We start from the raw sequence: 12,500 nt of genomic DNA, 5'->3' as shown, positions 1-12,500 counted from the left end.
CCGGCGGTAAGGGGGAAATATGATATATATATGAAATATAATAATAATAATATAATATTAAATATAGATGACATATTTGATGTAGCAATGATATTGCTGTGAATTTCATGTTTTTCAATATTTGTTTTTGTAATGTTGCCACTTTCTAAATTTACTTAAAGTAAATATGTTTTAAAATCATAAGATGTGATTTTGTTTTATTCAGTGTTACTATCAGCAAACACTAACAGGTACAGTAGTGTTAGTGTTTTGAAGTATTAACTGCCCATACGTTGCACTTTAAGAAGAATCTGTCGAGGCTCTTGTTGGTGAATTTTGGAATATATTTTTTCTTTGTATCTGTCAAAATAGCACAAGATTATCCTACAATATATGTGAGATCAAATAAGGGTTAGCACAAAAGTAATCTAAATGTAATCCAAAAGTAGTCCGATTACGTTACCAAAAATGTGTAATCTAAGAGATTATATTACTGATTACAAATTTTGTCATGTAATTTGTAATCTGTAACTGATTACAATTCATACGTAATCTACCCAGCTCTGCACTTTAGTTACTTTTTATAGAAAGCAATGCATTATGTTACTTTTGAGTTTCTTTTTCTCACCTAGGCTGAGCTTGCTTATTTATTTTTTAAATAAAAAAAAGTTCTATTTTTGGCAAATGTAAAGGCCCTTTCACACCAAAAGTGAAATGGACAAAACTCAGGCTGAAGTTATTCAATAAATGAAAAAACAGAGTAACTTGGGTTACTTATTTGAAGAAAGAAAAAAAAAAAAACTAAACTAACTTTGTTGTAAATTTAAAGGTGCAGTATGTAATATTGACAGCCAGCGGTTGATATTGGAGAGATTTGTTTGCCCCGCCCCCTCCTCCTCAGACTCAACGCTAACACGGGTTGCCAGATTGAGGACACACAACAGGAGTGAGTGCAACTGATAGTGGAAGGTGACGAGCCTTACACTGTAAATTGATGAGTTGATTTATCTGCTTTTTAATATTCTCCCGTCATAGAGATTTTTAGACAGATGCTGAGGCTTTTTAGGTCTTGTAGAATCTATGATCTCTGACCCAGTTTGTTTGCTGGCTTCCATCACTGTATTTTCCAGCAAATGGCAACCCGGGGTGTCGAAATACTATTGGGTAAATCGGCAGTGGGCGGGATCACACAGACCAAAACAAAAACAAATATTCTGACACTGAACACACATTTCAAAGTAGAATAACTGGCTGTGACTTTTTCTGAGAAACAAGTATGTAAACTTAGCATTTTTCCTAAATATCTGCATATTATGGTATTTTTATGCTTTAGTACAGCCAAACAAATTACATACAACACCTTTAAAAGTAATACAGTACTTTAACAATAATCTGATTAGGTAACTCAGGTTACTTGTAATGCGTTACCCCCAACACTGGACTACGCTACATATTACTACATCAAAAGTCTCAAAAAGTGATCAAAACTGAAACGTAAGACAATGTTGCAGTTATCTAATTTGGACCTCCATCACTAGAGGGTCAGCTGTTTTTTGAAGCCACGCCTTTAGAGTAACACGCTTAAACCACAACCCAAAGAGCCGCTCTGTGGCCCAATCTGCTGGCCTCCCCAAATCTCACTCATTACCATACCAGCTTGAGTTGTGAGGGTGTTTGGAGGTGGGAACAAGTGCATTGTCCAGGGTTTCTGAATGAAGAGAAAAGCATATATGAACCTCCTTAGAGATGTAGAGGGCTATATCTGATCAGTGCTGGTAGTGTTTGCGTAACAGCAGAAGAAAGCCGTGAAGGACCTGAACAAGAGAAAAGCTCTACGTTGATATGAAAATCAAACACATCTTCAGCAGAATGCAGCCATCAAGAATGGTAAGTGTAAAACTCACAATTGCAATGTTTTGGTGAAATGTATGAATGGGAAAACAGTTGACAATTAATATTGAATTTAGATTTCATTACATATCCTAAAAGAAAAATTGTTCAAACGTTTGGGATTATATTTTATTTTAAAGAAATTATTACTTTTATTCAGTCAGAATGCATTAAATTGCTCAAAAGTGACTGTAAAGACTTTCATTTCTTACAAAAGATTTAGATTTCAAATAAATGATGAATTGACTGTTCAAAACGAAAAATATTAGTAGCACAACCATTTTCAACATTGATAATAAGAAATATTTCTTAATCAGCATTTTAGAATGATTTATGAAGGATTATTAAGCTTTCTCAAAATATATAAAAAAGGAAAAATGTTACTTTAGATTGAAATAATTTTTCACAATATTACTATTTTCACTATAAAACCTTACCAAAACTTGTTATATTTACAAGTGATTTCTCCAAAACTTTTTTATAAACTTAAGTTTAATTTCAAATTTGAAAACTATATTACTACTTTTTTTGCAAGAAAATGAAGTGGCACAGTGTCTGTTTCTTTGTGAATAAAACAACTGACAATATAAATATCGAAACTTGAAAAATGAATTTCTTTGACTAAATTAAATGAGTAAAAAGATTCAGATGGAAGTGTGTACAGGCCTAAAGGGGTGATTTATCAAAAAAGCTGCATTTAAGAGAGGCGTGTTGTGTTATAAAAAAGGAATAATGAGTTTTGGAGAAATCACAGAGTGACGTTTGATTAATCGTCGTGTGCAGGGGTCACCAAACCCCCACGCAACACCAAAGCCAACGCAAACAAAATGGGCTGTGAACCCATCCCAACATGGCGCTGCGTGGGCGAGCAAGGCACAGAGGGCATAAGAGGGGCACAAAGGGAGGGGGCCGTTGGGATGGGGGGTACCAAACAACCCGTCGAAATAATCTACCATCTGCTATGAAGAATACATTTCATTTAAAAATATTATTTCGTATAATGATCATGAATTTTCTGTTACCAGTTATTTTTAATATTTTCGATATCGTTTTTGATCATTTCTGCTATAACTGGTTGTCTTGTGGGTTATATAAGTATTCTGTCTTCCACAGCTGCAATTAACTTTTCCTGGTGAATAGCAGCACTGACACAATAGCAAGAAATTTTTGGGTCTGTAGGCGTAAGACAAAGGAAGCAAACATTTGCCCTCCCTCCAACAATTTTGAGAATGAATAGATGTTTGGCTTTTGTGAGAAACATGCTATTCATTTAACAAGACACCTGAACTCACAAATCATAATAACAGACTGAGCTGTCCAACACAATTCACTTCAGTGATACCCATTTGAAATTTTGAACTAGAAGGGAACAGATTTCGAAGAGGTTCTCGCAGATAGCAAACATCTGATTCTCTGAATGACGGCAGGATGCTGCTAAAATCACTCAGAGTAACTGCTGGAGGATGTTACAGAGCTGAGGTGGCGATGATGCTTTCAGATCAGGCACGCTATCAGAGCTGCCACATCAGAGATGACAGGAAGGGAAATGTGTGTTTAATACTGAGGACCTTAATTCTCCTTAATGACACGTCATTACTCACAACAGCCCTCACCGACAGTATCGGCTTTAGAACGTTACTTCAATTCTGTGTATAAAAACTCTAAAAGACAAGGTTTGTTAGGGCTCTTTATTCAACTCCAAAAAAACTCTTTATGCCAAAAAGGTTCTAAATGAATGCAATGAACCTTTCGGCACTAAACGTTCCTGAGACAAACAAACCAACATACAATTAACTTTTTTTGGCACAAAAAGTTCCTGAGGTTAAAAATAATAAAATTAAATAAGTGAGGGACCGAATGAAGAAAAAAAAACCCCACTTAAAACTGCACCTAAAAATGATATTAAAATAAAATAAATAAGTAAATAAAAATGAATGTTTTGGCACAAAACATTCCTGAGACAAATACACAAACACACATACCAATTAACCTTTTTGACACAAAACGTTCCTGAGGTAAGGTAAGGTAAGGTAAAGTAAAGTATATTTTTAAAATAAAATAAAGAAGTGAGGGACCGAGTGAAAACAAAAACACTTAAAACTGCACTTAAAAATTATATTAAAATAAAAAAAGTAAATAAAAATGAACCTTTTGGCACAAAAAGTTCCTATAGACAGAAAGCTGTTGGTTAAACTTAAAAAAGTTATATGCTTCCCTTAAAATTTTGAGTTCATTGAAATGAAAAATTTGAGTTAATACAATGAAGGCGATTGGTTTAACCAACAGAAACTCAAAATATTATGTTATCTGAACCACATTAATTACTGAAATTTTGACAAAAGAAAAAATATTGAAAACAAAATATGTAAATATTTTTTTTTTTACTGTGTATGAATAAATCATTAACATGTTACGATTCCATGATTGGAAGCACAGTTTTGCCATAGATGATTAAAAATCTTTATGGCTTAATGTTTTCATATTAAATCTGTTAAATAAGATCCTGAGAGCTGCATGGGTTTGCACTAACTGTAATGTGCAATACTTGATGCACAGAAGCTCAGTCAGCATGCAGAGCCTGTGCATGTGGGCGAGTGTGAATGGGAACAGAGAGAAGGGAGGCAGGCTGGGGGTGTCTGTACAGAAGCAAGAGGAGGGCAGATGCAGATCTATTCAGAGAGGCTCCACTTGCGCTAGGACGCCATGGAGAAGGGGCTGTTCCATAGTGTGGGTGGCTATGAATTAGGCTTCAGTCGCACATACAGAAAACGCTCTGTTGCTCATGCTGCTATGGATGAAAATAGAACATGGTGACAGAAAAACAAAAAGTGACGAGAGGGATGATGAAGAGCCAAGGACGGCCTTACATGTGTCAGTCATACTACAGTATAAGATCTTACAATATAGGGTTGTTTTGTAAATATATATGCTAAATAGACAAATATCAGCCTACATGAAAAAATACTATAGTGGTTTTGAACCATACTACAGTAAAGTACTTGAATTAATTTGTTGTGGTAATTCTATTGCTGTGGTAATATAACAACTAATATAAACAAATTACTTTACCCTATACTGTATTAAGTATCAGTTCACTATAGTTAATACTACAGTATGCATAGCATTCATTAACAAAGTGTTGTGAATACTATAATACAGTATACTACAATTTACTATAGTATGGTTCAAAAACACATGTGACCGTTGAAAACTAAAGTGCTTGAAATTATATTGAGAGTTTTTAAAATCCTTCAAAATGCAGTAAAAGACTAAAATATAGTTAAATATTAAAATGGTTTGCAATTCCTACAAGGCAGAAAACAAAACTCACGTCTATTTTTCACTAATAAAGATATAATCACAATGGTCTTGTCTTGTTATAGGGGAAAAAGCGTTCTGTATATTAATAAATATGTTTCCTTAACACTCTAGAAACTAGAATAACTTTCCAACATATTCAAATATGACTTTCCTGAATTTAGTTTTATTGCGGTTCCTCTGTGGGACGTGAGCTCGAGTCGGCTCGTTATTTTCCGTGTCGAGTTTCCCGGATGCGTTCCATATAAGTCAAAAGGGGCGTGTTTTAGGTTACCGGATAATATCCATTTATGGGGTGCGCCCTAACCGGAATTCCTGATAATAACATGCACCAAAAAGTTCACAAATAAAACATGTAATTGTTCCCACAGACCACACATATATTTAAATATAACATTAACAAATCTAGAACATTTCTATTCTATTTAAAAAAAAAAGAGAGAGAGAGAAAGAAAAAAAAGAAGAGCAATATCAGATTCAGAGATCTGTCTAAAAAGAGAGGTCGTGTCGTCACATGGCCAAAAGCAGGGAAAAAAAGAAAAGAAAAGAAGAAGAAGCCCAACCCGTTTTTCTGTCCTTGTATGGTCAGTGACGTCACTGGGCATTGACAGGCTCTTCATAAATGCATACAACCACATAAAGTTTCACTTATTGCCGCGGCATATATGAAGGGAGCTGATGAGCTCTATCAAACGGACGCGCGCGTTTATGATGACAACACTGAGGTGAACACAGATCATAAAAGCTCTGAGAACAACTTAATAAAATTCAACTTGCTTTTTTAAAACAACATCGAGGCTCAACATGACAGCAGCAGCTAGTAGCAGGGATAAAATTAACGCGTCGCTAAATGATTTAATGCGCTGTCTGCCATCACACGTCTACTCTCTGGATGAGATCCCCTCATCTGTGCCAGCGGGATTCTCTGATGTGGATGTGGGGGTTTGTTCTGACCAGTTCAGTGAGGCGTCGGGAGGTAAGAAAATAGATGCTGAAATATTAAAATGAAGAGGCTGTTGCTCAGTAATATAAGTTTTTTTTTCGTGTATGAAATGAATATGAAGTATATTAATTCACAAATATATATATATTGGTTATTCATATTTTTGAAATAGCTATAAACAAATGAACACCATTGGCATGCAAGGCAAGAGGAGATTAAATGAAGGTTGAACTGTCATTGTCGCACATACTTATATTTTGTAAATGTATACAATTTATTATTAAAATTTCTGTTGTCCAAAACAATAATTCGATCTTTTTGTACGTATAGGCTACTTTTTTTAATTGTTTGTGTGTATTTTTACTGTTTATATTGCGGTGAAAACCGCGTCATGTTGTCAAAAGATGAACATGTTCAATAACTTTTACGTGGGTATAAAATAAACTCGTGCTAAGAAAAAAAAAAATCTGATTATAGCCCCCTATATTGATAGGCCGATAAAAGAAACTTAGAATTCTATCTCCAGAATTCTTTCAGAAAAACTTAGAATTCTATCTCCAGAATTCTTTTAGAAAAAGCATAGCCTGTATATTTTACTGCGATCTGTCAAATCAGAATACTGAGATACCCGCATATATTTTCCACCTACATACAATCTTTTGAAAACAAATAGCTTACTGAAAATTCCTAGAGTTGATCCCACGTGGTGGAAACGCGATGTGTTGGAAACGTATGCTTCACCTATAACGCAATAAGAAGGAATTGCTCAATAACGTCTTGCTTTTACTCCTACAGGTTGCTTGAGCACCGACAGCTTCGGCGTGGAAAAACGGGGCCTTGATCTGACAGACCCGAGCAGGTTTACGCCACACAGCGCGCCTGTCGCCTACACAGGGAAAATTTCCATCGACGCGCAAGGAAGTTGGAATCAAGAGGGAATAATCAACTTTGTCAGTGCAGGAGTGCAAGATAGGCCACCTTCCTCGGGATCATTCTCCACGGGTTCTCCCGCAGGTCCAACTCCAGACTGCTCCAAAATAGGCCAAACTTTTCCCAACATGGAGCATATATACACAAACCCGACCCCTTACACCTGTAGTGCTGAAGGTTACCAGGACCCCTCGGTCTACCTTTCCACCACTACGTGCCCCATTACATACGCCACTCCGTCCTACTCAGCCCCAAAACCAACTATAGACGGGGCGCTTTTCTCCATCATTCCCGATTATGGAGGTTTCTATCAGACCAGCAACAGCCAAAGGGACAACATGGCTGCATTTCAGGACATTAAGCCATTTTCGTGCTCCTTGGAGTCTATTAGAGTCCCACCACCTCTGACTCCCTTGAACACTATAAGAAATTTTACTTTGGCGTGTCCGGTAGACGGGTCAAGGCCGCCTATGGACGGCACCAATCCGCAAAGCGTCCCACTGAGGCCAATATTGCGGCCACGGAAATACCCGAACCGACCCTGCAAGACGCCGGTCCATGAGCGGCCGTATCCCTGTCCGGCTGAGGGATGCGACCGGAGGTTTTCGCGCTCGGATGAGCTCACGCGCCACGTTCGCATCCACACCGGACATAAGCCGTTTCAGTGCCGCATCTGTATGCGCAGCTTCAGCCGGAGCGACCACCTCACGACTCACATACGCACACACACGGGCGAGAAGCCCTTCTCCTGTGACTTCTGCGGCAGAAAGTTCGCGAGGAGCGACGAGCGAAGGAGGCACACAAAAATTCACCAGAGACAGAGAGATAAAAAGGTGTCAGTGCCCCCTCACAGCTCGAGCGCCGATGGCACAGCGATGTGAACAACAAGTTTTGACTGCTGGGTTAATCGTTGCTCCTTTAAAACTTGGAAATATCGCTCTGTTTGTGTGCGCACAAATACACGAAGGCAGCTTCTGAATCAAGTGTTGAATGTTTGTTGTAGTAGGATAGCTGATTGTCACAGAACATTTCATGTGGTTCAAAATGCAGTTGTTCTGAGATATAGTGTTTACAGTGAGTCTTTTTATTGACATTATTACTGTTATGTGTCTTAATAAATTGTAATAAACACAAAGTGTGTTTTTTTTTTGAGAATCAGCTTTCCAGTGAAAGTGACAAGTGCCGCATGGCACTGCAAAGTTTTACCACTAGAGGTCGCAATTTGGAAACAATTGAGTGCGGCTGTTCTATCAAGTGCAGGTTAGTAAAATAGGCCCACTATCGTTCAAGCAGCAAGATTTTTTTTTTTTAAAGAAATACTTTTATTCAGCAATGATGCATTAAATTGATCAAAAGTGACAGTAAAGACAATGTTACAATAAGATTTCTGATCTTCTGACATTTCTTTTCATCAAAAATATTAAAGGATTAGTTCACTTTCAAATGAAAATTAGCCCAAGCTTTACTCACCCTCAAGCCATCCTATATGACTTTCTTCTTTTTGAAGAACACAGTCAGAGAAATATTAATAGCCTAAATATCCTGACGCATCCGAGCTTTATAATGGCAGTGAACGACGAGTATGAGCTTCCATCCACATTCATCTATCTATCTATCACAAACGTACTCCACACCAGTGTTGCCAATTTAGGGATTTTGTCACTAGATTTAGTGACTTTAATGCCCCTTTTGAGACTTTTTTCAAAAGTTTAGGAACAAAACTAGCAACTTCTTGGACAAACCTTATCTAGATTCTCATTTTGCCCCCTGGTCTATATTCATATTTATATAGGCCTAGATCAATGAATTTGCCATTGTGATGTCATCTAGTTACATTTAGCTACTTTCAATTGAAAGCAGTTGGCAACACTGCTCCTCATGGCTCTTAATAAAGGCCTTCTGAAGCTAAGCGATGCGTTTATGTAAAAAAATATCCATATTTAACAAGTTATGAAGTAAAATATCTAGCCTCCGCCAGACCGCCTTCCGTATTCAAGTATTCATACGAAGAAAGTGTAAACTTGCATTGCGTCACTTACACTTTTTTCCACAAGTTGAATAGGGAAGGTGTAGGACGTATCATAAGCTTTTTGAACTGCAAGAGTTTTACATTTTCTTTGTACACTGAATACGGAAGGCGGTCTGGCGGAAGCTATTTGACTTCATAACTTGTTAAATATGGATATTTTTGTTACACGAACGCATTGCTTTGCTTCAGAAGGCCTTTATTAACCCCTGGAGCCGTGTGGAATATGTTTATGATGGATGGATGTGGATGGATACACTTTCTTCAGCTCTTACTCGTGAACCCTGTTCACTACCATTATAAAGCTTGGATGCGTCAGGATATTTATTAAAATATCTCTGATTATGTTCATCAGAAAGACGAAAGTCATATAGGATGGCTTGAGGGTGAGTAAAGCTTGGGCTGCATTTTCATTTCAAAGTGAACTAATCCTTTAAGCAGAACTGTTTACAACATCAGTAAGAAATGTTTCCTGAGCAGAAAATCAGCATATTAGAATGATTTCGGAAGGATCATGTGACACTGAAGACTGGAGTAATGATGCTTTGCATCACAGGAATAATTTCTATTTTAAAGTATAGTAAAATAGAAAACAAATCTTTTAAAGTGTGATATTTCACATTATTATAGGGCTGTCAAACAATTAATCACGATTAATCGCATACAAAATAAAAGTTTGTGTACTGTGTGTAATTATTATGTATATATAAATACAAATAAACACATCCATGTATATATTTGAGAAATATTTACAAGTATATGTATTTATTTATATTTTTATATAATTTATATTATATATAAATTAATTTTTTGTACATAAATAACATTTCTCTTAAATATATACATTAATTTGTGTGTATTTATATATACATATTATTATGCAAACCCAAACTTTTATTTTGTATGTGATTAATCGCGATTAATCGTTTGACAGCCCTACATTACTGAAATGTTTGATCGAATAAATGCCTTCTTAGTGAGCAAAAGTCCAAACTTTTGAATGGTAGGCTAGTGTATGTTGGTTAAACATGCTTCTAAAAAAATAAATAAAAATAATCTAAAAATGTATTAAAATAATCAACACGACCACTTACTTTTACTTCTTTTATTAGTTCAAGTTTATTGGAAGGAAAACAGAACTTTAGTTTCTTATGTAAAATTATAATATAATATTTTTAATGTTTTATTGATTTTTTAAATTAGTATTATAATTTTACTTGCATTCTAAGTGCTTTACTGTCATAATTACCAGGAGTGTTCAAAACAGCATCCAGTGCCAAGTGAGTGTCGCAGAGCCTGTTGCTAAACCTTTCTGAGTCAAATTGTAGTTCTGATAATGCAAAAACAATATACAGTAATAGAAACAAGATAAGATAAGATTCCTGCTCTGTTCAACTATTGCAAAGCATCTGTTAAACCAAATCTCACATCTGCTGCAAATATTCAATTATTTATCACATGCTGTACAAAAGCAACAAGCCAGTAAAGAACAGAGACTAGTTCCTTTGTTAAATCTGCACACAGTCTACATGCAAAACAATTGTATGGACAGCGGCAGTGGATTGGCACAGGCATTTCAAACAACCATAATCTTGATAAAGTACCCAGTCTGGCGGATTAAGGAAAACGAATCACCCAAGGCTGTGATTAATAGAAGCCAGTTTATATTCAGATCTCTCAGAGGGACACTTTAGGCCCTGGGTAAGGTTCGCCACCACACCAGAACTCACTAGGCTGTGGTATTTCCATAAGCCACAGATCACCATGTTCCTGGGCATCACTCTTTCTATCTGCAGCCTCTGAATGGGCATGCAAAACTTTATAATAGTGGCAGTCTCTCCCTTCGTCCGGGTCATATGGAGGTGCTAAGATGTCAAGGAAAGCGGTGGGTCCGTCAACAGCGTCTATTTGGTGGATATTGTCCTTTTGGGGCGACAGCACACACGGGCCGTTCTCCTCCGTGTATTCCCCCACCGATCTCAGCATCGAAGGCCGTAAATTGCTTCTCTGGAAGGGCATCAGCGGAGGGTTGAACTGCACGCCGCTGGCACCGTCTCTAGGTTTATCCAGCCTGTCGAAACAGCTGATTCGTACCTTTCCGTAGATCACTTTCAGCATGCCGTACATTCCCGGATGATCGTGCAGAGGTATAGAAGCGCCTGTTTTTAATAAAAACACTCCCATGCTGAAAGTGTCGGTCTCGAAGATGTGCATGTATGTGACGGGAGGCGCGACACGCTGAGGCGGCGTCGGGGCGCTCTCGATGATCCGGGGTACGATCTTCAAGTCCGCCGCTCTGACCTCCGCCAAAAGGCTTTTCAGCTTGTTTTGATTTTCCAAAAACACTTTATTGTGTTCTCCGACGACAGAGGGGTTTCGGAATGTCGTGAGGGCCTGTCTGGCAATTTTCTGGACAGTGGAAGTCATATTGTCTCGTGGCATCATAACGCAAGTGTCCAGCGTCAACTTGACTTTCAACTTCACGCGCCGCTTTTCACGCGCTTGGCTCCTTCTCAAGTACAACTCCTAATTCAGAGATTACCTTTGTATTCGGGCCGTCAAAATCGACACCATGTGTACAAGCTTAAACGCATTTCTGGGAATACCGTTAGGATCAAGTCATTCATGGACATGACTACTCCATATACAGGCATCCGATTCACACGTACGCAATGTCAACAGTGCATTACGTCATACAGAGAATTATGGGAAACGTCGTTTTTACTATTGTGCAACTGAAGTGACACTGATAAACGAATTATTCTAGAAACTCGTGCTTTAATATTTGAAAACTTTAATTAAACTGGTCTGCAGCGAATAAAAATATCTTTTTAAAGACCTATATGGACGTTACAAGAGATATTAAACTTAAAGCGGGTTAATACAACTCCCATAATACTTGCTCTTCAAGGGGCAATGACACTTCAGTCCTTCACCAACACTCACGATTTGAAAATGCCCGTGAGACTTAAAAAGGAGGTCATGGTCCGTGTGGGCTTATTAACTCCCTAAAAAAGTATTTGGACACATAAAAGTATAAATAGCCTACCATTAAATACAACATGAAATTATTTTAAAGAAAGAGAGCAGAGGCATACAGATTTTACATAAATAGGCTACTGAGGAGTAACATACAGTACAGGTGCTGGTCATATAATTAGAATATCATCAAAAAGTTGATTTATTTCACTAATTCCATTCAAAAAGTGACACTTGTATATTATATTCATTCATTACACACAGACTGATATATTTCAAATGTTTATTTCTTTTAATTTTGATGATTATAACTGACAACTCAGGAAAATCCCAAATTCAGTATCTCAGAAAATTAGAATATTACTTAAGACCAATACAAAGAAAGGATTTTTAGAAATCTTGGCCAACTGAAAAGTATGAACATGAAAAGTATGA

The 12,500-nt window shown here is 37.1% G+C and overlaps 4 protein-coding genes across 6 annotated transcripts in view; 2 read left to right on the top strand and 2 right to left on the bottom strand.

Moving 5' to 3' along the window:
* znf365 (zinc finger protein 365) overlaps window positions 1-12,500 on the bottom strand; it is a 37,343-nt gene that overhangs the window by 2,401 nt on the left and 22,442 nt on the right. The window lies entirely within an intron of this gene.
* egr2a (early growth response 2a) lies at window positions 5,825-8,195 on the top strand. The gene is made up of 2 exons (XM_048191653.1): window positions 5,825-6,163; window positions 6,926-8,195. The coding sequence occupies exons 1-2, from the start codon at window positions 5,992-5,994 to the stop codon at window positions 7,939-7,941; spliced, it is 1,188 nt and encodes a 395-aa protein (XP_048047610.1). The 5' UTR covers window positions 5,825-5,991; the 3' UTR covers window positions 7,942-8,195.
* Window positions 9,450-12,500, top strand: part of rtkn2 (rhotekin 2) — a 33,831-nt gene continuing 30,780 nt past the window's right edge. Inside the window, exon 1 of the mRNA XM_048191647.1 lies at window positions 9,450-9,472. The gene's annotated coding sequence lies outside the window, so the exon portion shown is untranslated. The remainder of the gene's footprint in view (window positions 9,473-12,500) is intronic.
* Window positions 10,177-11,770, bottom strand: adob (2-aminoethanethiol (cysteamine) dioxygenase b). The gene has a single exon (XM_048191660.1). The coding sequence runs from the start codon at window positions 11,529-11,531 to the stop codon at window positions 10,764-10,766; it is 768 nt and encodes a 255-aa protein (XP_048047617.1). The 5' UTR covers window positions 11,532-11,770; the 3' UTR covers window positions 10,177-10,763.

The sequence above is a fragment of the Megalobrama amblycephala genome, linkage group LG5 (assembly GCF_018812025.1).
Source record: "Megalobrama amblycephala isolate DHTTF-2021 linkage group LG5, ASM1881202v1, whole genome shotgun sequence".
NCBI classification, from domain to species: domain Eukaryota; kingdom Metazoa; phylum Chordata; class Actinopteri; order Cypriniformes; family Xenocyprididae; genus Megalobrama; species Megalobrama amblycephala.
Note: the sequence above shows the minus strand (reverse complement) of the source record. Positions and strands in the feature narration are given on the sequence as shown.